The 25,990-nt window shown below is 47.4% G+C and overlaps 2 protein-coding genes across 17 annotated transcripts in view; one reads left to right on the forward strand and one right to left on the reverse strand.

Annotated features, from left to right (window-relative positions):
• Nucleotides 1-14,639, forward strand: part of KCTD19 (potassium channel tetramerization domain containing 19) — a 20,707-nt gene extending 6,068 nt beyond the window's left edge. For 7 of the 9 annotated variants that reach the window (XM_040571757.1, XM_040571754.1, XM_040571759.1 and 4 more), the window contains 13 exons: nucleotides 630-812; nucleotides 1,193-1,379; nucleotides 2,290-2,450; nucleotides 4,011-4,114; nucleotides 5,610-5,752; nucleotides 7,694-7,777; nucleotides 8,807-8,915; nucleotides 10,295-10,943; nucleotides 11,084-11,146; nucleotides 12,458-12,649; nucleotides 13,651-13,805; nucleotides 14,026-14,127; nucleotides 14,512-14,639. In XM_040571757.1, the coding sequence (XP_040427691.1) occupies nucleotides 630-812; nucleotides 1,193-1,379; nucleotides 2,290-2,450; nucleotides 4,011-4,114; nucleotides 5,610-5,752; nucleotides 7,694-7,777; nucleotides 8,807-8,915; nucleotides 10,295-10,943; nucleotides 11,084-11,146; nucleotides 12,458-12,649; nucleotides 13,651-13,805; nucleotides 14,026-14,127; nucleotides 14,512-14,610 (2,231 nt within the window). In that variant the 3' untranslated portion in view covers nucleotides 14,611-14,639. The remainder of the gene's footprint in view (nucleotides 1-629; nucleotides 813-1,192; nucleotides 1,380-2,289; nucleotides 2,451-4,010; nucleotides 4,115-5,609; nucleotides 5,753-7,693; nucleotides 7,778-8,806; nucleotides 8,916-10,294; nucleotides 10,944-11,083; nucleotides 11,147-12,457; nucleotides 12,650-13,650; nucleotides 13,806-14,025; nucleotides 14,128-14,511) is intronic. The other 2 variants (XM_040571752.1, XM_040571753.1) reach the window with 2 other exon arrangements.
• An 809-nt stretch (nucleotides 14,640-15,448) lies between these two features.
• PLEKHG4 (pleckstrin homology and RhoGEF domain containing G4) overlaps nucleotides 15,449-25,990 on the reverse strand; it is a 94,152-nt gene continuing 83,610 nt past the window's right edge. For 3 of the 8 annotated variants that reach the window (XM_040571656.1, XM_040571658.1, XM_040571663.1), the window contains 8 exons: nucleotides 24,243-24,492; nucleotides 23,192-23,281; nucleotides 22,660-22,884; nucleotides 21,708-21,878; nucleotides 21,316-21,529; nucleotides 20,585-20,701; nucleotides 20,238-20,501; nucleotides 15,449-19,498 (listed from right to left, as the gene is read on the reverse strand). In XM_040571656.1, the coding sequence (XP_040427590.1) occupies nucleotides 19,170-19,498; nucleotides 20,238-20,501; nucleotides 20,585-20,701; nucleotides 21,316-21,529; nucleotides 21,708-21,878; nucleotides 22,660-22,884; nucleotides 23,192-23,281; nucleotides 24,243-24,492 (1,660 nt within the window). In that variant the 3' untranslated portion in view covers nucleotides 15,449-19,169. The remainder of the gene's footprint in view (nucleotides 19,499-20,237; nucleotides 20,502-20,584; nucleotides 20,702-21,315; nucleotides 21,530-21,707; nucleotides 21,879-22,659; nucleotides 22,885-23,191; nucleotides 23,282-24,242; nucleotides 24,493-25,990) is intronic. The other 5 variants (XM_040571659.1, XR_005823836.1, XM_040571662.1 and 2 more) reach the window with 5 other exon arrangements.

The following is a 25,990-nucleotide window of genomic DNA, read 5'->3' on the forward strand; positions in this document are numbered from 1 at the left end:
TGGCTTTCTGAGCTGAAATGCATTAATGGCATCAAGGACCAGAACTACTGTTGACAACTGGTAATTAAGAAAGACAAAACTTACATAGTGACTCTAAATCTTCGCTCACTCTTGTATCTTTTTGCTAGCAAAAAAAAAAAAAAAATTGTCTTTTGTTCATGAAATAGCATTCCACTTTCAAAAAAGACAAGTATGCCTCAAAAGTATGGCAGGACCACATAAATCCTCCATCAGCATAGTATTTCATTCTAAGAGGGCTCAGTCAAGATGAGATAAGAAATTGCTGGAGTTTTGCTCTGCTAGTCCTATGGATAAATTCTGATGTTAGCATATGGGAAAACACTTTTAAGTACACATGGGAGGGGGCTGTGCCCGGGGAAAAGAATCAGCCCAAACAAACAGGAAACCTCTTACAGGAATTTCTTAGGCTGCTCTGATAAACAAAGCTAGCCTGATTCTGTGCTTACCCTGTCATTTATGTTGTATCAGGTCTCCTCCAGCACAAACCTCGTTTTCAGGATTTTGTTTCAAAGACAGTATTTCCTGGTGTGGATTTATTACCTGCTGCATGTATGTCTATGTGTAAATAGTAATACTGAGGGAAGTCACAAGAACCTATTTTTTGCTAGGTCTGAGCACTGGACAGAGGATGCCAACACACTTCCAATATTTTATTTTTTATTTTCAAGCTAACTTTCTCCGCTCGGAGAAGATCTTGTTGCCCGATGACTTCTCCGACATCGACGTCTTGGAGGAAGAAGTTTTACTTCTGGGAATTCCTGAACTTATAGACGCTTTGAGGATCTATAGAGGTACTATAACATATTATCCATAGAGGTAATGTAATGCACATTTACTGCACGTTGCAACAGGCTGCCCAGAGGCTGTGGAGTCTCCATCCTTGGAGATCTCAGAAGATATTCTGATGTGTCCCTGGGCACCCTGGAGGTGCACCCAGGAGGAAGGACCTCCTTCCAGGCTAAATTCTGTGCTTCGGTGGTGGCTTGCTGTTGGACCTATTGCCACCATTCCTGTTCCAAACACCCCATTTCACAACGATAACCTTAAAACCACCACGTACAAGGAAGAAAATCTAGCGAAGTCGCCTTAGGAAGGGTGGGAAATAGGGCTGCAATTATCAATCCGTGCTGATTGGGACCTGACACCCCCCGTGCGTCTCCTTGGTTGGCAGGCGGCGGCGCGGCGGGGAGCGGCGCGGGCGGGCGGCGAGGGGCGGCGGGGCGGCGGGCGCCGCTCTTCTGCCTGGCGCTGGGGCTGCTGTCGCGATATCCCGACTCAGCCCTCGGACAGCTCCGCCTGGGCGGCGACCGGCGGCGGCTCCACGTCTGCGGCACCGGCGGCCTTTTCCAGCACGCCAGGTAGGCGGCAGGCAGCCCCCCGGGGGTCGCCCCGGCGGTGGGGGAGACCCCTGCTGTGCTCCTCCCTGAGCTGGGCGAGCAGTGGGCGTCTTCGGGGCCGAAACCGGGTGCTCTTCCTATGAGTCCGACCTTTAGAAATCACGGTGTTCATTAACTCAGCTCGCACATAACTGCAATTACGGGAGCAATCATGTTCTTCTGTTATATTGCAGGCTGGTAAGCCCCAAATTCCAAAGTGATACAGGGATTTTTTTTATTATCATTATTTATTTTTAGGTGATAACATCCTTAAAACTTAATATTATTATTTATTTTTAAGTGATAACACGTTCTTAAAACTTAACACTTACTATTCTTTGTAGGGAATTTTCAAAAGCACCTCAATGGCTATGGGTACAGTTGTTTTGTTGTTTGTTTTTTTTCTGAAAGTCACAGAAAAGTTGTACCACTTTGCCCATTCCAACAAAGAATGTAGATGTTTGCATACTACATTTGAACTCTCTGGACTGTTAGCACTCTTGCTTTGACAATGTAGCACAAACACATACTACCCCTAAAATCTAAAGGCTCACAGAAAGACGACAGGAGGATCAAACACAGTCAGCTCATCTCTGCCCCTAGCATTTGTCTGTGCTTGCTGTTGTCACTAGTTAATGATGCGGTGTAGGAGAAATAACATATTAAAACCTTTAATCAAAGCTACTTCAGATCATTATTTGATGGCTCCAGGGCTTTACTGTGGATTGTTCAGGGCTCTCAATTAATGAAAAAAAAAAAAGTTACAAGTGAAGATCAGTAGGTTGCAAAAAACATTTTTAGGAAAATTTGTATTTAGTGGCTTGTACTCGTTAAAAATAAGTAGTGGAAATACAAAGATTAAAAAAAACTGATTTCTACTTCTTTTGGACAGAGATTGGTTGGGAACTTGCCAACTTCCTCTCACTGAAAGTATTTCTGAAATCCAAGAGCTCTGTGCTTATTTGGACAAAAGGGACAGCACATATGAGCCAATGAAAGATGCTTTAAAATGCTATCTGAAGCAACAGATGCCATCAGGGAGCAGAGATTACAGTAAGTCAAGATTTTTTTTCAAAAAGTCTGTTGTTTTAAAGCAGATTGGGGATTATTGCCTGGATGCAATTAATCAGTCAATAATCCTTTCCTCCTGGCTCAAACTTCAGCTTGTAGGATGCTAAGTGTACTTGCTGTGGTTTATTTGCAAGTTTGACTTATGTGGTAGCAGTGACCTTACTTCCAGCTTACTCCACTGTCAGGGCCCTCTGTTTTCCTGTAGGGGTTGTTTGTCCTGCCAGTTTTGAGCCATCAGCAATTTTCACCAGAACAAGTTGACGGCGCTGATGTTTGACATATTCCTCCCTGCCCCACCATGCAAAAGGTGTTTATGTGGAAAGGAGTGAAAGTTATATATTCTTTGGTGGAACTCTAACCCTTGAGAAGGAGGCTTTGATCTTAAATTGAAACAGCAGCTACTGAATTATGCATCACTTTAGATTAGTTTGTTGGAGAACAGGTGCTAGAAAAAATAACTGTGACTCAAATGTTGTAACAGTAAAGGTAGTGGAAGGTAGTCCCACTGTAGTAGCTGTATGAGACAAACGTGCTAGTTTGTTCATTGTTTAGAGAATATTAGAATCTATTTGTGTCATTACCTATAGCCCCATACATAATTTCTTTAAGAGTGTGGTTTGCTTATATCTTCTGTAGAGGCCTGGGCTGTTGTAAGAAAAAAAAAAAAATTCTCCATGTTGGAGCCCTGTTCAAAGTTTGTATTACTATTATTCATTTTTTTAACCATTTCTTCTGAATGCAAAGATTTTGATTTTTCCTAAAGCAGAGAGTCACAGAAATTACTCACTAAAATAACAAGATGAACTATATTGGTAATGATTTCAACAGGAGCTTTCCCAGGTCTTTGTTTCCACACTAAGGTGGGAGGTGGTCTGAACCCAGACTAAACATATCCAAAGCTGTGGGGTTATATCTGCTCTCTGCATATACGAGCTGTTTGAGGCTTGCACCTGCCATGATAACGTCATCTTCAAAGAAAAGAACGAAGTGAGGCTCCTTGCCAAGGTGGACAAGGCTGTACTATTACAGCTTGTCCTGGTTTTCCACTACCTTTATGCTGGCTGACAAGCTGAATTTTCACTTTCAAAGACCTTTCAGTTTTTTCCTTTGTTCCCAGTAATCTGGAAATAATTCATTACTTTCCATGCCAATGTAAGAGTGTACTTAGACTCACCGACTTTAGGTGACATAACTGTGCCTGCTCAGTTGAGTAATCATGACTATGCTAATGTGCACAGCCTTCTTATTGTTATCTTCAGGTCTAGAGGAGAGGTGGTTTGGCTGCAGCATGGATGGACCAAGTTGTCCACTATTCTGACATGACATCCTGACCTGTTTTTATCTTGTGGTTGTGTATGAGCAAAGAAGCACAAGAGTTCCTGCTCTGTGTGCAGAGTGTGCTCTATTGCTTCACTATTTCAGATAATTCTTGCTATTTACAATGTTTTGATGTAGAATCCATTATTTTCGTGATTATTTTGTTATAGATCTAAAGTTACTACTGAGTTATTTTAGTTGTCACTTTTCCATTTGTATCTCTAGATGCAGACTGGACAGCAGAAGTGTCAGTATGCTCACTGCATCAGATTGTGAAAGTTTATGTAGGAAGTAACTGGTATGAAACTTACTTACAGACACTATTGAAGGTATGGATAATTAATTGTCTTTGGGTTGGCTTAGCATGACCCTTCCTAAGGCAGAATCTGTAATTCTACAGAGCATAATTTAAATTGCTAATAAGAAGAATTACTAGAATGGTTTTGCTCCAGGCGTTACATTAAGTGGAATATGTTCAAGTACCTGAGGGAAATAAATCTTGACTTCCTAAGAAAGTACTTTCTGGGCTAGTAATATAAGTAGTTGGGCCATTAAGATAAGCAGACTTGATGGAACTGGTTTAGTTCTTTCACTGAGAAAAGATATCCAAACAGGATTTTTCCTTCCCTCTATAACTTGCACAGGAAATCTGCAAGAACAAAGAGAAAAATAGCAGAGCCTTAACTGTATTACATAACCTTATGCATGAACTTAAACCTGCTGAACTGAAGCTTAGTGAGTTAAGGAAAATCCCATAGGAAATTGCTTTGAATTAGCACGGAGTTAAGAACATATTGATAATCAGGTGCAAATACTTGACATGCTTTGCTGCATTCATAGGAGCTCACAGGAGTGAACCATCTGGTTTCATCTGAAATTCAACCCAGATGTGGCTCTGGGGAGGGCTTCCGCCAGGAATCTTTCCTGGGCTGTATGGGCACAGCTGTAGGAGCTTGGCTGCCCCGTCCTCTTCCTCCATGTTTTGTGCCTTCAGTTGCCGTAATGCATTTTCATGCCACAGCCCTTCATGCTATTTTAGACACTTCGAAACTCTGTGTGTGTGTTTCAGCTTCATTGTGTCCACTACCACTGGGCAAGTTCACAATTTCAGGTGCAGGTTGGATTCCAGGGCTCCTTCTACCCCAGGTACATCCTAACGTACATGTTAATACAAAGTAAGGGGCACGCTTGAAGACACGCACTTTTTGCATGGCCCAGGAGGCTCTTCAGAGCTCGTCTGTTGTACAGCTGATATCCCATCGCTGGTGCCAAGCAGAAGACAGCCCTGATCCTTTACCAGAAGAGCCCCACAGTCCCTTACGGTAAAAGCTGTGGCATTTGTAGCCAGCTTGAATTTAGTTGATGTGTAGTTTCTAAGGGCCATGTGGTATTTGTTTCCACACCTGAAAACCAACATAGGCTTCAGGTTGTTTGTTAGGAGGTGGACTTTCTGCACAGCTTTGGGTAGTCTGCTGCATAACCTAGCATATTCCAGACAGTGACTCTAGTACTTTGTAAGAATTGAATTTTTCCCCTTTCAAAATTTCTGTACAACTTTTTACACAGAATTTGTGAAGCTACAAATACTTAAGGAGAAGACAGTACTATACACACAGCAGGATTAATGTGCTTAGTCTGGAACAGATTCCACGTATTATAGTACACTGGCCCCTCTTGATAACGAAATTAATACAATGATCTAGAATTACTCTCCTACATTTGATATTATGCAAGTTGAAGAATCACTTTCATAATGAGAAGAGACATCTTCCTAGTCTGAGAAAACGTTGTTTCTACGGTCTTAATGTATTTTTGTTTCTGTAGTACCCAGAGCTGCTGTCAAATGACAAAAAAGTCTGTTGGATCACCTATGGTCAAAGTCTTCTAATCCATGGGGATGGACAAATGTTTCGGCATGTTCTCAACTTTCTAAGACTTGGGAAATTATTTTTGCCAACAGAATTTAAGTAAGCAGGGTGAATTTGCGTGTTTCTTTTATATTAGATCATGGTAAGGGAAATAAGCATGGGCATCTGTTTTCTTATTTTCATAGAAATAACTGTCCAAAGGAGTTAAGAATTTTCATTTTAGTCCTGAAGTAAACCGTTCTATCTAAACATGAATTGTGGGATTTAGAGATTATGGTGAGATAAGTATGCCTTTATTTAATGATCGGTACACCAGACACAGGGTACATAACAGATTCATATACTGTGTGCAAGCATTTAACCAAAAAAAAAAACAAAAAACAAACCATGATCATTGCATCCATCTTCAGATTTTTTTTTTTATTTTTTTTTTTTTTTTTTTTTTACAGCAGGGACAGCTAAATCTGGTTTAGTTCAGCTGAAAAACATTCCATCTGCTCCCTCTACTGGTATTTCTGTTCTAATGCTGGGAAATCTCTTTCAAAAAGGCAGTGACATGAGTGCAGGATCACAGGGCTCCTAAACAGGAGGGAACACCTCCCTCTTTCCATCTGTTAGGAATCTAGACTTTGTTAAATATCAGACATTGTGATGGCTTAACCCCCCTGCCTACTAAGGCTGTTCCTCTACAGCATGTTTCACTTGCCCAGCACTGACCTTTTGGCTTCTTGTAGCAATTTCTTTGGGACTGATGCTTCTACTGCTGCTACCTGTGTTGCGATTTTTGCCTTTAGCAGTGAAAGTCTGTGTGGCATCACATCCTTTGGTCTCCGCAGTCCTTAAAGCCCTTGTTTGCTGGATTGATCCTAGTAGGCAGACTCTCGTCAGTACCAATCATGGCTTTTTAGCTCACCAGCTGATGTGGTCATTTTTAGCACACTTAGCTGTTGCCATGAAGAGTATACATTTTCATTCTTTTCTCCAAAGTCAACAGAATTGTTACACTGATGTCTTCTTTGGTATATTAATCACTGTTTGCCTTCACAGCTGACATCAAAGGCACAGGAAGTCAGATGTCAAACATTACAGTTATATCTATACAAGCACACTAAATATGTCTGGGAATGTTTCTGCTCACTGAGGCCAGCTGCATTTCTGCTGGTGACCTGCCTTAACCTCCCTGAGCTGGTGGCTTCACTCCTGTCCACTGCAAACAGTCCCAGGAACATCCAATTGGCCAAACCATGCCTGGGAATGGCTGGAGAGACACTGAGTTGGATAAGACCAAGGGCAACACTAACAGCTTAGTAGCATGTTCTAGGGCTAAGAATATTTCAGGGAATGCTAGGTTTCCTAGAACCCTTCAAACCTGTGAACCCTCATTATGGGATTCCCTAAGGAAAATGCCAGGGTGAATTTTCAACATGAGAAAAGTGTCATGAGCATCACAGAGCAGAGCAGGACTCCTGCTTCTCAAAATCAGGTTTCTGTCATCCATACCCATGATTAATTAAGGAAAGGAAAAGGGGAAAAAAAAAGAAGAGGAGACAGACCTGCTTAGCTAGTAGGGGGTCAATAGCTTGAAAAAGTTCTGAAGATAACAAGCCTGACAAAAATTCATAGAGATACTGCTGAATGCGTCTGGTTTAGGAGCTTATTTATTTTGTTTGCACCTTTTTAAAAGAGCCCTCTAATTGGGATTGCTGTTATAAAATTCACATTCCATAGAAGTCAATGGTAGTTAAAGGTAAAATTTCTATGACTTTCAATAGCACTGGATTTTTCCTCATTGTTTGGATGTTAGGTCTGAAACATTTAACAAAAACAACGACAAAAAAAAAAAACCACACCTTGGTTTGGGTGCTTTTTGGTATTTAAAATGATAGGCTGTTTGCCCATAAATTAAAAAAATCACTCGTGAATGCATTTTAGTTTGTGCACTGACTGTCTAAGCTTCCAGAATTGATATATAATTGGATAAGATAATCGGTAAGGTTGATTTTTAGTGATTTTACAATTAAGTTAATTTACAACTTACAGAGAATGGCCTCTATTTTGTCAAGAAGCAGAGGAGTACCAGATCCCTTCTCTTTTAGAAGCACTTTATCACTGTGATGCATACAGGTAGGTAAAAACTTTCATCTTTCTTTTTCTTTTCTGTAGTATAATGTCCTTTCGTCTGACCTAACAATATTTGTCCTTCTTTGAAAGGAGCACAACTTTGTCATTTCCTTCTGAAATACAGCCAGTGGAAGATGAGCAATTCCATTTCCTTTTGGGCCATATTTTTTCCCGATGAGTTATTTGGATACAGGAACAGTAACAGAAGAGTCATCAGTCAGCTCAGGGCTCAGCCCTGGCTTTGTCAGGCCCCAGCTGGTTTCTGGAGACCTACTGGAGGATTTTCTCCAACCATGTCATGGAGAAATCTGCAAACCCATTTGTTGATAGTTTCTTTTCTTCTGTGCTCTTTCAGGAGCCAGATTGGTCCACAGAGTTCATTGCTAGATCATCAGTCAGCTCAATAGGCAATCTTCTCAAATCTATGTCTATAGGCAGAGAGCATCAGGTACTCTGTGCTTCCAGAGGTGTTTCACCTTTTCAAAGACAGATGTGCAACTCGGGCAGTCACTGTCAGGAGCTCAGTTTTTTAAGTAGGCTTACATTCATGGAATCAAAACCAGATTTTAAGTGATTGTCCTGAATCTGAATAGCTTGCTCCCCAAAGTGTACAAAACATCTTCACCAAAAAAAAAAAGAGAGAGAGAGAAACAAACCCCAAGTCTGATTTCATATAAACATAGCCTGGGTTGATAAGTAAGGCTTACATAAATCCACTGGTCAAAGCTTTGTGGATGCTGGAACAGGGAAAAAAAAAAAGTCTACTGTGTTTCTGCAGCATTGCATTTCAGAACTTCTCAGCACAGGTGAGCAATGAAGTCTTCTGGTTCTTGGTTGCCTTCGTATTACACAGTAGTGATAATTGTGAATTCTTTTCATTCCCCAGAAGTTTGAAAGTAATTCATAATAAAAATGAAGGGGGTATATACAGATCTCCTGATGTGTGGAAGCCCTAGCAGCTCCTTTTGCAGGCTGAGTGGGTGTTGCCCCTGGAAAAAAGTTCTATAATAATTGTAAATTTTCATTATCTAGGTTGTGGATCCAAAACAAGGAATTGCGCAATGAATGTTCTTTCCCATGTAGAAGATTAGATATTGTGTCTTGGAATAAGGAGCATGAGTTCAGCAAAGACCCAGAAGAGGTAAGGTTTGTTTTTCAGAATATGTTGCCATAAAGCATTTTGAAATGCAACTTGAACTAGAAGGGCACCAAATTTAAATTCTGCACTACTTTGAAAAGGTTTTGAGCATCAAGGGAGAGCGGAGAACAGCAATAGACATTCTGTTTGCATATTACAAAAACACAAGACAGCTTCTTCTGTAAAGAGAGAATTTAGATGGACATCCACACTTACTGACTCCAAGTCAGTAAGTTCTGTTCTGGGTGCTGCACTATTTGTTTTTATCCAGTGACTGTATGCTGTAAAATCAGATAGTCCAAAGCATAAGGACAACATCCTCTTGTCTGTGTTAGCTTGGTCTAAGCACCACAAGGCTACGCTCTTTTAGATTCTTTTTGGTCTTGTGATTTGCTTTCCTGGTTAACTTAGTGAGTCCCTGCCACCAAGGGTAGGAAATGTTTTCACCCAGACTTCAGTGTGGCTTGCAAACTGTGGCTGGGTCACAGGTTCTGGTCCCTCTGACCAAAGAGGACGTAGGAGCCAAATCTCCTGCTTCCTACTAAGTGCTTCAAGGTAGTAAAGAAATGCAGGAAGAGATCACTGCAGCCCTGGAGTTAGCAGGATCCATGACCTACGTGAGTCAGGCATGACCAGGAAATGCTTAATGAACTGGCATTCCCTGGCGTGTTTCTGTCTTGGGTGTGTGGTTCCTAGAGGCCCAGCAGCCTCAGGTGGGAGCTGCAAGCTGAAGCAGTGCACTCAGGCAAGACAGCATCCTGCAGAAACTTTCTTGTCTGTGAAGTCAGTGGAATGGGGTGAAGTGCTTCCCACTCAAATCTTTGTCTACTTTTAGTTCTTAGCTGGACAACAGCAGCTGAAAGTTGCCCTCAGTCTGCTAAGGAAAGGTGAAAGCAGGTGCTGCCTCTGCAGCATTTACACACCAAGCTGCTCCACCCTGCAGCTTAATTAACACTGCTGTTCAGGTGGTAGAGCAGCTGAACATCTTTAATTTGCCAAACCATCTTGTGCAGAATGCTCTGCTGTTTGTTCACATAACTGCATTTTTCTCAGTTGTAACAGTAGCAGAGACAGCGAGATGCTGGCCCTGCTTGTGTGCCTTGGCCACTCCAGTTTCTTTCTTCAAGTTTTGCTGAATTCAGTGATTGGAACTAAGGTGACGCAGGACAGCATAGCATTGGTGCTGAATTGTCAGGGCAGTGTTGGGAGAGTCTTAAGGCACTGCATCCAGCATAGAAGTGAGAAAATATTTTCCAGAGATTAAGAACTCAGTCTTTAAATGCTTGTAGTAGAATGAAAAAAATATATCAGTTATTAGGAAAGGCAAGACTTGCACTTCCTTCCATATAAATTAGAAATAACAACACTTCATTGTATTTTAGGTGTATCCATATGCAGCTGTGGATTCCAGTAAACACTATGTTAATACATGGAGCAATATAAGAGATCTGACGGGAAAGCAAGATGCCAATGGGGAGAAGGCAAAGTGTTCCAAAATGGTATCATGGGCTAGGGGGACAAAGCGAAGGAATACACTTGGAGAATACGAAGAATCCTCACACAGTATGGTAAACTCCAGCTTACTTTCAGTAAGCCCTCCAAGGAAGAGAGAAATAAGAAGCAGTTTAACAAAGAAAGAAGAAGATAAAGACTCAGCAACTCACGTCCAGAAATTACTTTCCCTGGTAAAGCGATGGGACATGCTGAACTCCAAGAGATGTGATTCTCAGCACATAAAAATATCCGATGGTTGCGTCACAGGCAGCGTATCTCAATACAACACTCCCGAAAAGGACAGAGGTATCAAAGATTCTATTGCTTGTTCTCCTGGGAAAATAAGCTTTACAACTCAAGAAAACAATCCCATTACCCAATATGAAGCCAGGGCTGAAGGAAAGCAGCTGGACCAATACGTGTTCAGACAGAGTCTGCCAGTTACTCCAAGTGCTGGAACATATACATTCAACACCATAAAAACTACTTCCACAATAGGAAAAAATATGGAGAACATAAACAGGGAGCAAGCAGAAGGTAAATGATTACTTCGGGACCGTTTTCAAAAATGAGGGGAGTAATTAACTGAATCACTTTTATATAAATAAGATACTTTGATCGTGCTGCTGAACTTCAGAGTGATGGTCTCAGCCTTTTTCTTGTTCTCCTGCTTGTAGGAAGTTTACCCAGTGAAGTAAGAGACAAGAGCTTGCAGATGAAACTCATCCCTATAAAAGGCAGTAAGTTGATTGCCAGCTGCTAAGCAAGGGCCTGATTATGACTGGTGGATTTTTTTTAATCACCTATCTATGCAGAGTTTGATACTAAAAGTGTGTTTGCCAGAAAGGTGGAGCAGCTTTTTGATCCACTAGTGTTAATGGATTGTACTTTAACTGTCTCCTTGTTACTCTGCCCTTATAGCTGTGCAATGAACAGTGAAGCTGTTTTGGTGTGCCTAAGTTATCCGTCTGCATTTTTGGGATGTTTGGAGTTTATTAATGGTTGGTAATGGCACAAAAATCGGGATCCTAGTTAGATATTGGGACTGCAGTGAATAAGGAGACTTCATGTGCTTCAGTCCTCTCCTGACATCCTCAGATCCTGAGAATATTTTGAACGGTCTTTTGAATTGTCTTCGCCATTCAGATAGGTTTTGCTAACAGAATCTTTTTTTAGGTATATGTGGTATTTTATTACTACTTTTATTGGAGTTGCTGGCTCTGTACAAAGATAGCAATGGTTCAGTTACCAGAGCCTGAAAAAAACTGAAACCTTACGTGTTTTACAAGGGTTTCAGATGTAGGGTCTAACAACAGATCCATACTACTAGTGTGAATTGAGCTGAATAAAGTCCACTATAACCAGTGAGATCACTGGGCACAGACCGAGTTACAGAAACCTGTAATTTAGCACAAAGGCTGAGTTTATGTTAAACCCAGAAGTTTCCACGGCCATGTGTAGGAGTTAAAAATGTTTGATAGCCAAGATACTAAATGCAAGCTCAGGAAACCTCAGTGGAAAGTCCCAGTCCAAGACTTCTCCCATCACCCCAAAAAGGATGTGATTTACCCTGTACCACTTCCACAGTGGGCAACATTGTGCGTTTTCACAGAATTGCTGGCAAAGCAAAATGTATTAATAATGATTGTGGATGTTTTTGTTACTATAGCAGTGCAAGCTGGATTATTATTTTTTCCTATAAAAAAACCTCTTTCATATCCCTTGAAAGAATCCCGGACTAAATTATGCTTGGGTTTTGTTAAGCAGTGCGTAATGGTTACTTTTTCTGAATTTTCCCTGCGAAAGAGGGAAGTAGAGAAGACCTGTAATGTTATACTTTAGATTGTAAATTATTTGATGTAAAAGTTGCCATCTTCTGTCTATTGGCATTTCACTTTTCCTGGCAAAACCTCATGACAGAACGAAGACAAAAAAGGGCATAACTTTAATGAGATGACAATTTTGTGGTCACACTTACAAAAGAACAATGTGTTTATCCCAGTACTTCTGCATGGGCTGTGCTATAAAACTCAGCTTGTATTCATTCACAGAAACAATGGACAGCAAACAAACCCGTGTTCTTCTGGAAGATCACAGAAATGTAGGGCTGATTCTTAAAGTTGAACATCCTCCGGTTTTAGGCAGTGATGGCTTTCATACATACAATGAAGAGAGTGTTGTTTATAGCATTCTGCTGGATGGCACCCAGCTGGATAATTCAAACACTCAAGCACTACCCAAAGGTAAGGAAATGTAAATGGCTATAGGATGTTGCTGCAGAGTTTTTAGTATTCTCTCTGTCATGATTCGTTGCCGGGTCTGACTGTCAGATTACCTAGGGTTATCGCAGCTTAACTACTGCTAAGACTTAATTCTTCAAAGCAGCAGGACAGCAGCTGCCTAACCTTGCAGGTGTCTTGAATATTTCCCAGTGAAGCTCTTTAATGCATTGAATTTGTTACAGGGCTACAGAACTGGTAAGAACCTGGTGGGGGGGGGAAGAGGAAAACCAGTAAACTCACTATCCCGGTGGTTACAGATTGTTCAAGGATATGCAAGAGTGAAGGGCAGCTTCCTAGTCTATTGCATACTTGTTTATTGATGTGAAATATATATATATTATATATATATATATATATACATACACACACACACACATACATACATTTTTAAAAAATATTGTAGCAGAATAGTGCAGTGGCCCTTTCCTGGTGCTGTTGTGTCAGATCCCAGGTACTGATCCCAGATGTCTCCCGCATTGCTGGGAAAAGGGCTAGACATTAGGCTTTGGAGATGGGCAGGCACAAGAGCACTGCTGTGTCCTGTCTGGGAAGGTGATCGGGGTGCTGTGGGAAACCAGTTCCAGCTGAGACTTCTCGGAGCATGAGCATGAGCATGAGTCTTCCTGGTGGGCAGTGTGAGCCCCTGTGCTTGCCTTGTGGCCAACAGTGCCATGCACTACTTGTGCACGTGTGCGTATGTAAACCAATAACGTGTGTGTATGCATTTAAATGTAGCTGAAAAGAAATGAAACAAAGCCCAAGGTGAATATCCTGAAATCTATATTCAATTTTTGTTTGGGCAAACCCTGAAGTTGAGCTCAGGTTTGAAAACTGGCTGTTAGGACTCCATTGCAGTAAAACCTTGGACAGGAAAAGCATTAAAGAAGCCAAAGGTTGGATGACTGAAAAGTTGAATGCTGTAACCACATCCTTTTTTGTGTTCTTTGAACTGTTTCTTGTAGATATTGTTTTTCTTCGCTTTTCTCTCTCGCGTGAGGAGATATTCTATGCCAGGAAGTGCCACTTTTTCCTGACTGATGTCATCCTGGACTCAATAAGGCAGAAGGATCCCAAGGAAATCACAGCCAAGATCATGACCCTTGTGAACAGGCTTTGGGTAGGTACAAGGTCATGGCAATTTGGATGAGCTGTGGTTTCTCAGCTTCCCCAGGCCACCGATGGGGTGGCAGGGTATAGAAACTCATGCTCTTCAAGAGAATGAGATGGAGCATTTAGCAGCTTGCCTGTTGAGAAGTTTCCACTAAGGGTAATTAATGCTCCTTATTAAGCAAGAGCCCCTGCTTGCTGGAATGACGATGTCATGCTCTGTGTTTTAGACCCAGCAGCTCACACCCAAGGAGTTTGTTGCTGACTTACTGAACACAGAGTATTTTAAAGGGGACAGAAAGATTCATGAAGAGCTACTGAAGTGGGTGGAAGTAAGTAGCATTCGCCACCAGGTGATGCTGTAGGGCTGAGAGTTTTTGTGCACGTGCGTGTATGTTGGGGGTGGGGATTTTTTTTTTTTTAGTTACTGTTGGCATTCAGCTTAAGCTGGTTCTCTCGTCCCAGCTGCTTGCAAATGAATTACATGGGGGGGGGGGGGGGAGCTGGGGCGTCCTTTCCAGCACATTACATTAGTCAATTAATGTCTAGCCTTAATAAAAGTTTAAAACTGTGCTGCTAATTTGTAAGGTTGCCCACAAAAAGTAGGTGGAAGACTTCTAGGGTGGTTAAGAAATATGCAGCAAGGAGTCAGTGATGCTGCTGTTCTGCACTCAGCAGGGGATTTAATGGTGACTTTGTTTTTTGTGCTTTTTCAGTTTACCTTGCCATTTGCGTGGAAGTACAGCCGCTGCCTCGATTTACTGATACAGAGAGGGCTTGCTAGATGTGTCTCATACTTTGCCTTGGAAATGTAAGTTTACAGACTGTTAATAAAGTTTTTTGAAATGTTTTCATTGTGGTGTGTGAGAGGGATAAGCATCTCATCTGAGCTTTTTTTTTTTTTTTGAACAGTAACTTCATTTAGTTAGGAATCTTTGTCAGCTGTCAGCTTTAGGGGGCAAAGTAGCAAAGTAGCTATCTTATGTGTTACCACTTATGGGTTGTGAGTTAGGTTTATTTACCAGAAAAACATGCTTTCAAAAAACAAAAACAAACAAAAAAAACCCCACCACCTACTGTTGCTGTGTTTTTGTCTGCCTAGATGGCCACGCACGTTTTCCGTGACAATGTTCCACTAACTCCTGCCTGGGGATGCAGAGAAGCTCTCACTCAGGTGACTCCCTGGCACCCTGAATTAGAAAATGCTGGGACAGGAGCTGTGTAAAAGCTTGTCCCTGCCCTGTGGCTTTAGTTACTGAAAATGAGTAAGAGAACCCACTCTTTCTGCTAACACCTTTGTTATCAATTTTTTTTTTTTTTTTGGGGGGGGGAATAATAACCTTAGCTCTCCAGCAGTTACTTCACGTTTCCTTTTAAGCACTTTGTGCAGACACAGCACTTTGCTATTCCTGCTCTAAAATCTCTGCAGTTTCGCAGAGCAGAGCTGACACTGTTCTCACCTAGAAGTAGAGCAGGTAAACATTACTTTCATCCATCTAACAACTCGGTAAGGAAACATTATTTCAATCTTACACCAGTATTTTGAGAGAGCATTTAGATGCCCTAGGGACAACTGCTTTTCTCAAGGCATGCCTATTTCCTCTTCTGCAGCCCAGGTTCCCACACTGAAATCAACATACCATGCAAACAAGATTCATATAAAGAAAATAACCTTTATTAGACAAATCAATCAAACCCTGAAAAAACAGCATCAGGTAAACATTAAAGTTTTGTTTTTTTTCCAGCAATGTAAAAACCTTTTGAGAAATTCAGAAAATTTCATGTTCCTTTTGTCGCATTAGTAAATTCTTCCCCTCTTGTGACATGAGCTATTACTGTCTTGACAGCCCAAAATCTTGCATTAACTTACTTATTTTAAAATAGTAACTTCTAAACTCTTCCCTGTGCAACTGTTTCCCACACAATTTTGTACAAAGGTGTCAACTGTGTTCTATTTGCTGTCTAAAAAAAAGAACACATTTTAAAAAACATTCAGCTTATTAAACAAGTGTTTTATGTACAGTACAGGAATTTCCAGATTTGAATGAACATAGTTTATAGGCGGAGGGTAACTCACGTGGCTATGAGGGTTTACATCTGAGACTACAGCAATGCACTGGGGGGGGGGGGGCCGAGCAGCTTCTCTACCCTAGCAGCAGCTACAGGTGAAACTGCAGTTGAATAAATTCCTGCTCCATAAAGGCCAAATGTGACACCGCTTCTCTCACGTCTGGGGGAGGCTGATTTACAGCACTTCATAAACCAGAAGCAAGCAGGAGCTTGGCAGTAACTGCAGCTTCCAAAAAAACGCTGATCTTCAACTTTCCTCCAAGAACTCCAAGAGAGCATCACAGCCCTGCAGTGAGCTTTGATGTTACTCGGCCTTAACAGGCAACTTTGGGACACAGGACACATTTATCCTGCAGTTACATTGTGCAACTTAAGACAATATGCGTTTAAGGTTGAGCATTACGCTAAACCTAGATACTCAGAAGCTGTTGGTCTCAGATGCCACCACCACCCAAACCTCCTGGAATAAGCAACACTGAATGGACCAAGAGTATAAGTACCTGGAGAGGGGCTAGGTCAGTGGCAAAGCAAGCGGCCGGTCCCCATCACCCCAAAACCTGGGGCACAGCCTGGCCCCTGGGACAAGGCACGCTGCAGGCTGAACTTTGTCACTCACACGTCATGTGGCTGGAATCTGACTGTGGGGGCTGAGTGGCACAAACCAGGAGGAGAGGATCTTGGAGTAGGTGAGCTGTGTCCTCCTCACCCACCTGCTATGGTCCCTGCTCTGCCTTGGCCTCCCCACCAGCAGCAGGGACGCCTCCACGTGCTGCCACTGGGAGACCCGGCCCCTCTCCTGAGGAACACTCCTGAGTTCACGCATGAGAACAACGGCTGAGCTGGCAGATGGTTAGCGCAGCAATCGCACAGGGAGGTCGAAGAGTCAGCAAGAGCTGGGAGATGGTTAAGACAGAGAGAAGCTCAGCACTGAGGCACTGGGAGAATCATGTGAAGAAACAATTTACTGTAACAATGAAATTGCTTTTATTAAAACAGAAGTGTTAAGCCAAGAAAATAAATTATTGCTATGATAGACATATTTAGAACATAAGGAAGGACGTTAATCTTGAGCTCCAGGTCAATATAACCCTGAAACAGGAAGTTACACTACTTTTCTTAAATACCTTGGTTTCTCTTCTTGCCCTTCCAAAAACTTTATAAAATGTGCAGCTTAGAGAACAAACAGTAACAGAGTCACTTGTAACAAAAAATCTGTACAGCACATAGCTTTAAAAATAATACATTTTTTTTCAAACAGCTATGTTACTTATTACTCATAAATATAGGGCTAATAAATTTTAAATGCCCAAGGTCCCATCCAACACCAAAGCTATTAAGTGTAGTTGACAGAAACCTTCTTGGGACTTCCCCTCAGCCAGAGGTCAGGTTTTGGACTGTCTGAAAGAGCCTGATTATGTGTAAAAGTATCTTCACGGATGAAGACTGTCTCCTTCTGCTGGTCAGAGGCCTGGGGTCTTCAGTGAGTTTGAAATGGCAATCAAACCTGGAACACAGCACCGTGCAATGGGTTAGACTGGCTGCACTCCCACAACACTGCAGGATCTGTGACCTGCAGGTCCCTCTGTCCTGGCCAGCAGTGATTTTGCAAAATACTTCAAAACCACAGTTTGTCAGAGCTGCATTTTGGTGGAGAAAGAACGTTTTACTAGAAGAGCCTCTCAGGAGGAATGAGGTGCTTCACCCAGGCTAAAAGCTGCCCCTGGCTCAGGATTCACCCAAAGGCTACGTGCTGCTGCCAGAGCAGCAGCGGGGCAGCAACCGCCCTGCAGCTGTGACCACTTCAGAAGGTCCTGCCTGTGACCCTTCCCAAGAAGGGGCTCAGGATCCCAAATTTTAACCTTGGCAGCTGGTTCTGTTTAGCTCAGTACGACCTCCAGTACCTGCGGATCACAAACCCAGGCCCTTCACGCTATCTATTGGCCTGTGCCTTGACCATCCAAGCCCCAGTCCTGTCTGTCTCACACTCACAGCCCTCTGTTCCCTGCAAAAAGGGAGCCCAGTCCTAAGGACCAGAATCCTTTGGTGAGGAAAGAAGCAAAAGCTGAGCCGGATGCAGGCTGGCTTGCGTGAGGCATAGTACACCTTTGCAAGGGCCTGCCCCCCTGCTTGGCTGCCTGGCTTGTCAGGGCTCATCTCTCCTCAGACAGATCACCAGCGAGCTTCCTCAGACATCTTCTGGACCTTCTGGCCAACCTCCAGAAGTAAGTACTTCCTCCAGAAGTAAGTACAGGAGCAACACCTGGCAGCTCCCTCAGGACTTCCTGACCATAACCTAGCAGGTTCCTTTGTTTGGTGATGTGTGCAGACTCCTTGGGAGGTTCAAAGGAAACTGTGGAATAAATCCAGCTTGGGGAGAATACCATGGATTCCCCACGGCAGCTCAGAGGGACTAACAAACAGCAGGATTTCGGCAAATAGCCACAAGAAACAGATTAGTGGTTAGACAGCTGGGTAGCATTCAGAGCAAAGAAGCTCATCTGAACACTGACACATGGACTAGGTGGAGCTCAAGCCTCTACTAACTGAAAATAATTTTTGCTTGTTTTGTTTCTTCTCCTCCAAACCAGGGAGGCATCCGACCTGTTATTTAAGGCGATGGCTCTGGCTGTGGGAGTTGGTTGTCTCTAGCCACTGACACTGGTCAGGAATGCATGTGGGAGACTTCTCATAGAGAAGTGGGGGGTGAGGTCCTCCTGACTCAGAGCTACTGACAAGCCTGACCAGCACTCAGAGCTGCTGGAAAATCCCCTTCAGGGGCTACTTACAACAACTCCACTTCCTTAGGCCGTATACGTGTGCAGAGGGGATCACACTATTGTCGAGGGACTTATGGTGACCTGGCCTGCTTTCTGCAGAGGAGAGAAGCCAGCATTAGTACAGGGTTAGAGGACAACAGCATCAGGACACAAGCTAGTGGGAAGGGAAGCGGCTGAGAACCCTCAGGAATGTAAGAGAAACAAATGACATCTGAGAGCAACAGGCTCCCGTTCTTCCCTTCGTTCCATCTCATTGCTCCCCACAAAAGGTCCAAGCCTCCCCAGAAAGGAGCTTAGCAGCATCTGCAGCAGAGCTCCATCCGCTCGTCCCCAGGAGGTTAAGCGTGTACCCCAGCCCATGGCAGCATGAAAGCTCCTGTGTGCACAGCATCCCCTCCCGATGCAGCCTCCAGCCCTGCAGGTCCTTTCCAGTGCATCTCCTCAGGGATCCTGGTCACGAAGGGGAGGCACTCACAACGCAGGGGCTTTGGCTTGCCCCTGACGAGGCTAGTCTGCGAGAGGAAACATCACTTCCCCACAGCGACTCCAAGCCCAAAAGCAGCATCTTCAGTCCCCGCCTGAGAGGCAGTGGCTTGAACCGAGGAGGCAGTGGTAGTAACAGGCAGAGTGAAGAGAGCATTTTGGCTGCTTGCACTTACTGCAGAAATGTACTGGCTGTTTGTGAACCGGGGTTTCTCCTCCATCGCAGAGCTGTGTTGTGAGCCTAGGGGCATGTAAGTGGGTGAACCCATGTCTTCACAGAAGCTTTCTTGTGGGATGCTGGAGACACAGCCACTGTCGGAGCCGCTGGAGCCACTGCCTGACATGCAGTGCGATGACTCGGAGCTCTCTGTTGCTGGGGGAAGACAGAAAAGTCGTTCTGAGGACCGTGAATTTGGCCTACATGACCACGTGCACCTGGTAACGTACCTCTTTGCAGAGGCACTGCTCACACAAGCCCATGGATATGCCACACTGCTATCTGGGCCACTTTAAAGCCACAGGCAACAAAATAACCCAATGCAGTAACCCAGTGATGCTGGAGATTGAGCAGGAGGCACTGACGACTGCCTGGGGCTGGCACAGGGCAGGCACAGGGAGGCCCCGCTCCCCGGGCAGTCAGACTCTGAGCTGCCCGTCCCAGAACCGGCATCCCAGGCAATGCCGCTGGCACCACCGCTCCCACCACACCTCCGCAGGACACGCAGTGCTCCTCCTGTCCCTCTGTCTGTACCGGCCAGAGAGCTTCACACAGGGGAAGCCAAGGGGTCACTGGACCAAGCTGGCCGAAGTGAGGAACATAACGCCTCCTACCTACCAGAGGGGCAAGGCAGGCAGAGGCACAAGCACTGCTCTCCAAGGCCACAGCAGCCCTGCTATGCGGCGCCAAGCCTGCTCCCGTGAAAGCAGGAACGGAGCTTGTGCGGAAGGGCAGGGCCCTCCTTACTGCACCGCGGGTGTGCGGCAGGGTGTGCCGTGACTCCATGGAGCCTGGTGCGACTGCATGGCAGGGAGCAGGCCGTGGGGACGAGCCCATGGCACAGAGAGGCTGGGCTGCAGGACGCATCTCCGGGTGCGTTGCAGCTCATACGTACTCAGTGACGGCTGGCTGCTTGTCTCGTGCTCCAGCTCATCTTCCTCGATGCAGGCACCAACGTCAAAGGGGCGCCTGGGGGCCAGGACGCCTGGCAGCAGAGCCTGGTCCAGGTACATGTGCAGGTTGAGGGGTCCCAGGAGGGAGGAGGAAGAAGGGCCGTACGCAGCAGCGGCGCTGCCAGCAGAGAGCTGCGCCTGCGTCCTCTTGTACGGGTTGGAATGGTCAAACAGAGACACTGCGATTGATGCTCTGGTCCTGGCACCTGCCACAAAACATGAAGAAGCCCTGAGCGTCAGTCCTGCCCAGCTCGCTTGCAGCAAGGGGGCAGGGCAGGCTGGCACTCACCTCTGCCTTTCATGATGTAATCGATAGCACGGTCATTGATAGCTGCCTCGCTGGGTTTGATATCCAGGAACGGCTTGTTGCCCACACCCATGGAGACCATCTCCTGCATGCGGATTTCTGAAGGGCAAGAGCAAGGCGTGTAACAGCCAGCTGCGTGGCTGCCCCGACCCTCCCTGCAGGCGCTATGCTGCCCCAGGGCCAGGCTGCTCCTGAGCTACCGGCATTAGATCCGTTCTCCCCTTGCTCCCCAGCCTGAGGAGTCTGCACAGACAAGCCCCTCATGCTCTGCTCTGGTTCAGGCGCCCAGTGCCATGCCACCTGTGAGTGTCATCCAAGCAGGAAGCCTGGGGTGAAGAATAGGCTCAGCCAGCCTGAGCCAGGCAGCCACTCCGATAGCGAAGCTGTGGGGAGAACAGCGAGCTTTTCAGAAGCATGGCCACTCTCACAGAGCAGTGAGCTTTTCAGAAGCACAACCGCTCTCACAGAGCAGGAAATCCTGTGCTAGCACCTCCCATTTCTCTCAGTGTCCAGGCAGGTGTCTACAGTTGCACAGAGCTTGGACAGCTGTCAAGGTGTCTGGGACAAGGGGCAGGGAAGGGACAGCACCCAGCCAACCCCAGCACATGCTCCTGAGGCTGCATGCAGGCACACGGCTGCTTGCCACACAAAGCTGCCTGGTAATAGGCTGCAAACCTACTCAGGACAGCACGAGCTGAAGGGGGCTCCCGCACCTTTTGCGGCACAGACGCCCTGGGAAGGAATCACACCTTTATTGCGGGCTGCCTGCTGCCACAGGATCTTGGCAATGTCACTGGTCCAAGCCTGCTTGGTCTCGGCTGAGCTGGCCTGGAGGATGTAGGTGTCGCTCGACTTCCGCCTTCGGAACCAGATCTCGAAGCGCAGGCCACTGTCTCCGGAGTTCTCCGTCAGACCGATGTCTGCGGTCTGCCAGAAAAATGGAAGAGCAAAGCATCAGCCGGGGCTGCACCAGGGGCAAAAAGGGTAATCTTGTTGGCAGGCAGGCCGGGGGAGGGAGCTGACCCGATGAAAGGAGACAGGCAACCTTCAGGGAGAAGTCCAGAGCCACTTCTTGCCCAAGAGCAATCTGCAAAGCTGCCCTTACCTTGAAGGAGCGCTTGTAGATATACACATCAAAGCCACCCTCGATCCTCTTGGGCTTGCTGAACAGGATCAGGTCCTCAAAGAGGAAGACGTGTCGCTGGCACTTCCTGCGGCCCAGCCAGATGGTGAACTCGTCCTGCCGCACCAGCTGCCCCTGCTCCTTCAGGTTCACCTGGCCATGGGGAACATCCTGGTAAGGCCCCGGCAGCTCCCCCAGACAGCAGGAAGCCAGGGCCAGGCAGGCCAGGACACAAAGAGCAGGGTCCCACGTGTGGCCCGCGTGGTGAAGAAGTGGCCACTGCCTGTCACCTGGAAGAGGTACGGGGAACCTACCTCCCTGGGGCTAGAGGCCACACCAGGCTGAAACAAGTGGCTCAGAGCTAAGGCCCAGCCCACAGACAACCATCTCCTGTCACCCTGCACAGATCTGTGACAAAGCTCTGGGGGGCCAACTGGAGGCATCAGCCTGGCCCTTCTCTTGGGGGACAGAGAAAGCTCAAGAGGAAACGACAGCCAGAAACCTGCCAGGAGCCCAGGCACATCTGGGTCAGAAGACAAGCACCTCAGTTCCTCCTGCCCTAGATCCACCTTCCTCCACCCTGAGTCCTGCAGTAGATTGATTTTTTGCTTTGTTTCTCCTCCGGTGCTGCCCTTCGTGTGCCTCTCCAAGTCCCACCTTGCTGATTTTTGCCTATCCCTGGCATCAGCATCAGTTTGAATTCCTTCCTGCAAACTCACTGGCTCTCCTAACAAACCAAGGAGGCCGCGAGCCCTGCTGATGCCTTGCCCTGTGCCTCAGCAGTCCCGCTGCGCCGTGCTGGCAGCCTGGCACCCTGACCACTGCGGGGATTTGAGGGGATGCTCACCACACAGCCCAGAGACCCCAAACCTAGAGAGGGGGGAGGAACGTGGCTTGGCCCCCCAGGCAGGGGAGGGAGGACACTGGAACGTACGTCACAGTCGCGGATGGCGTCCATGGCCAGCAGGTCGTTTCCGTGCCGGAGCTGAAACTTCACCATCTCCTCAGCCGCTCGGAGGTAGCCCAGCTCCTGCTCTTGCGCCTCGCTGCACTCCTTGATCAGGTCCTTCAGGAGCAGGGCGTATTTGCTCATGCGCTGGATGGGTTTCAGCAGGTAGGAGGCCAGGTCCATCTTATCCCCCAGCTGCACCTGCTTGAACTGCGAACCAGAGCAGAGAGTGAGGGCAGCAGCTCCCCGTGTCCCCACGCAGGCACTGACACCACGACCGCCCAAGGCCTCAGCTTCCTGACTAGGGTACTCGGATTGCTCTGCAGGGAACAGGATCGATGCTGCCGGGTGCTGGGCTCCTTCCCAAAGCACTCACTGCATCTCTGCCCATGTGTGCAGACAGCCAGGCAGGCAGCGGCGGCGCTGAGCATACCTCAAACAGGAAAGCTGGGCTGGTCTGCACAGAGCAGCGACCCCAACACCCAGAGGAACCGCGGGTGCAGGCAGTGGGATTTACCTTGAAGAAGGTGTTCCCGTGGCTGGCCAGCAGCGAGTCCGACTTCGGCTTGTTCTTGCTGTACAAGGCGTACATCCCAAACTGGTCTTTCTGCAAGAGAGATCCCCACGTGAGGCCAAGGCAGACCCAGGACCCAGCGACAGCCATGCCCCGGGGTTGGTGACTCCCATCCTTCTGCCTCTCCCAGGCTGCCCCAGAGCCTCCTACAGGCATTGGCAAAGATTCGATTTTAAGTTCAGCAAGAGCCAGGGTGAGTTCTTGTCTTCCTGTTCCCACAGTAGCTAGGACTTCTGAGCTCATTTTCCTGCTACCCCTTGCTCATTACATACCCCAAGAGGTATCAGCCACCTGGTAAGTGACAAGCATGCATGGGGCAGTTGAGCTTAAGACTGGTGCCTCGTGCTTCTCCCTGCCAGCTCTTTGCAACCTCTCCTGTACCTCTCTGCTCAAAGTCCTTCCACAGCGATGCCACAGACAGAAGACAAGGCGAGGGATGCCCCTGAAGAAGCAGATGGGCTTTAAGGAGCAGCTTTTTGCTGCCCCAGCAGTGTCTCTTGGTGGCAAAGTACAACAGGAAAGGCAAAGAGCAGCCGCTGCTGCCTGGGCTCAGCCTCACAGAGCCATCCCAGTGGCACCTGGAGCAGCACAGAGCAGACACGGGCCCAGCATTTGAGCTGGCAGGGCACGAACCAACCTTCCTCATGGCTACAACAGCAGCTGAGGGAACGCAGATGGGCAGAGAGCGAAGCTGTCACCTCCCAGGCAGCAGAACATACCAGCCACCACAGGACCAGATCCCCCGCAGCCCCAGCCTGACCCAGAGAGCCGCTACCGGCTCAGCACGTGCACACAAGCACCACGCGCGAGGAGACCTCGTGCCCTTACTACAGCCTCAAAGCGACCCAACGCATGTCCCCAGAGCCAGCGCAGGGCGCTTCTCCCCTCCCGAAAAGAGCCACAGCCCAGCAGCACGCAGACAAGCGGCCAAATGCAAAGCACGGGAGCCAAGCACAGAGGAGCCCGACCCCAGGAGAAGGTGCCGATGCCTTACGTGCCGCAGGAAGCAGTGGCTGACACGCAGCGGGTGGTTGCAGCAGCTCTCGAGCTCCCGCAGGAAGTACTGGCTGTGGAAGTCGTAGAGTTTCTCCAGGTTCCCAAAAATGACGCTGCGCTTCCCACGCAGGTCCTGGGGGAGGTCGAGGCGCTCCATCTCGGGGAAGTAGCTGTCGATGATGTAGCAAAGCGACCTCACGTACTCCCGCTCCGTGGTCACCATCTCGTCAATGATGTGCCGCAGCTTGCTGCAAGAGGGAACGCTCGGCCTTGAAGGGACGCAGACCACAGCTGCGCTGCGGCAGCATCTGGGCTGTCCCTAGAGAAGCTCTCCCCGGGTCCGAGCCTGGAGGTGACCCCTTAGTGCCATCCGAGCTCGGATTTGCAGCTTTCTGTGACAGCTGACCCTGACAGAGCCTGTGCAGACCCAAGGAACACAACTGGCTTTTCTGTTCAGGAAGGGAAGCCCCATTCTGGTTGTGGCCCTGACCCGGCCTCAGCAGGACACACGTCCCTGGGCTCACCCAGCCCCGGCTCCCGGACACAACAACACGCCCCCAAAGTCAGCGTGCTCCTCAAACGCGAGGGAAAGCAGAAATCCCAGTGACTTCTGAGAGGTGTCAGCCCGATGACTGGGTGCTGTGGGAAGCACTGCTAACGCTGGGGGAACAGGAGCTCTGGATGCAGCCGCTGTCGGGCTGGAGCCCCTGAGGAAGGGCTGCCCAAACAAGGGAGCTGCAGCTTGGAGCAAGAGGGCCAGAAGGAGTTGGAAGTGCTGAAAAAGGCTCTGGCTGGGAAGGAGGGAGTTGCTCTGACTCTGCTCTAAGCCGGGAGCCCACTGGCTACAGCTGGAGCAGGCGTGCACTCTGCTTTTAAGAGGGAAGCCTCAGCCCCGGTGGGAAGTGAGCTTCCTATCAGGTCATCAGAAAAGAACACCTCCTAGCACGCGTTGCTCCGCGCTGCTCTGAGACAAGTGCTCCTAGGTACCAGGTTTCCACTGCGAGGCAGTACAGCACCGGCCATAACTACTGCCAACACGCGCCTCTCTTCTCGGCGTCCCGGCTGTCCGCAAGCTCCTCTGGCTGGCCGAACAGCAGGACTGCCTCCTGCCACCGAGGGGACAGGGCTGGGCTCAGCTCGGTGCGGGAGGCACGCGGACCCTTTGCGGGGCACTTTCCCTGCCGGGGAGGTTTCCTGCGGGGGTCCCGTGCACTTGCTCCGTGCCCACAGCCACTGGTGTACACGCACGTTCCCTGACCACGTTCCCAGCACCGCCCTGTCAGGGATTGCCCCAGGCTCTCAGTTCTCTGAGATCTGCAAGTGTTTTTTTTATTTTCAATCTTTTTTCAATGAGAGCAGTTGAAAGACCTGCCTGGCGACTCCCTTTCAGGAGCAGCTCCCATCCCTGGGCTCCCCCTGCCCTGGGCACATTGCAGCGCTCAACACAGTTAAGATCCTCTAAGAGAAGGGAAAGACCAGAACAAAAGCCAGCTGGTGGTCGCTCAGGTCTCAGCCCCAAAAGGCTAACACAAACACCCCCTTACCTGCAAAGCAGCTGCCACAGGGATGTGCCCCCCCCAGTCTGGGCAGAGCCCCCCCAGAAGCGCAGGGGGACAACTGCACTGCTGCGGACCCTCACACCCCAAGGTCGGCAACGCTGCGAGCCCTTCTCCTGCCCAGGAACTGCTCTTCCCCCCACTTTTAGAGGAACATTGCTCCAGAGGCTGTGGGGGAAGGACAGCAGAC

The sequence above is a fragment of the Cygnus olor genome, chromosome 12, assembly GCF_009769625.2.
Source record: "Cygnus olor isolate bCygOlo1 chromosome 12, bCygOlo1.pri.v2, whole genome shotgun sequence".
Taxonomy (NCBI): Eukaryota; Metazoa; Chordata; class Aves; order Anseriformes; family Anatidae; genus Cygnus; species Cygnus olor.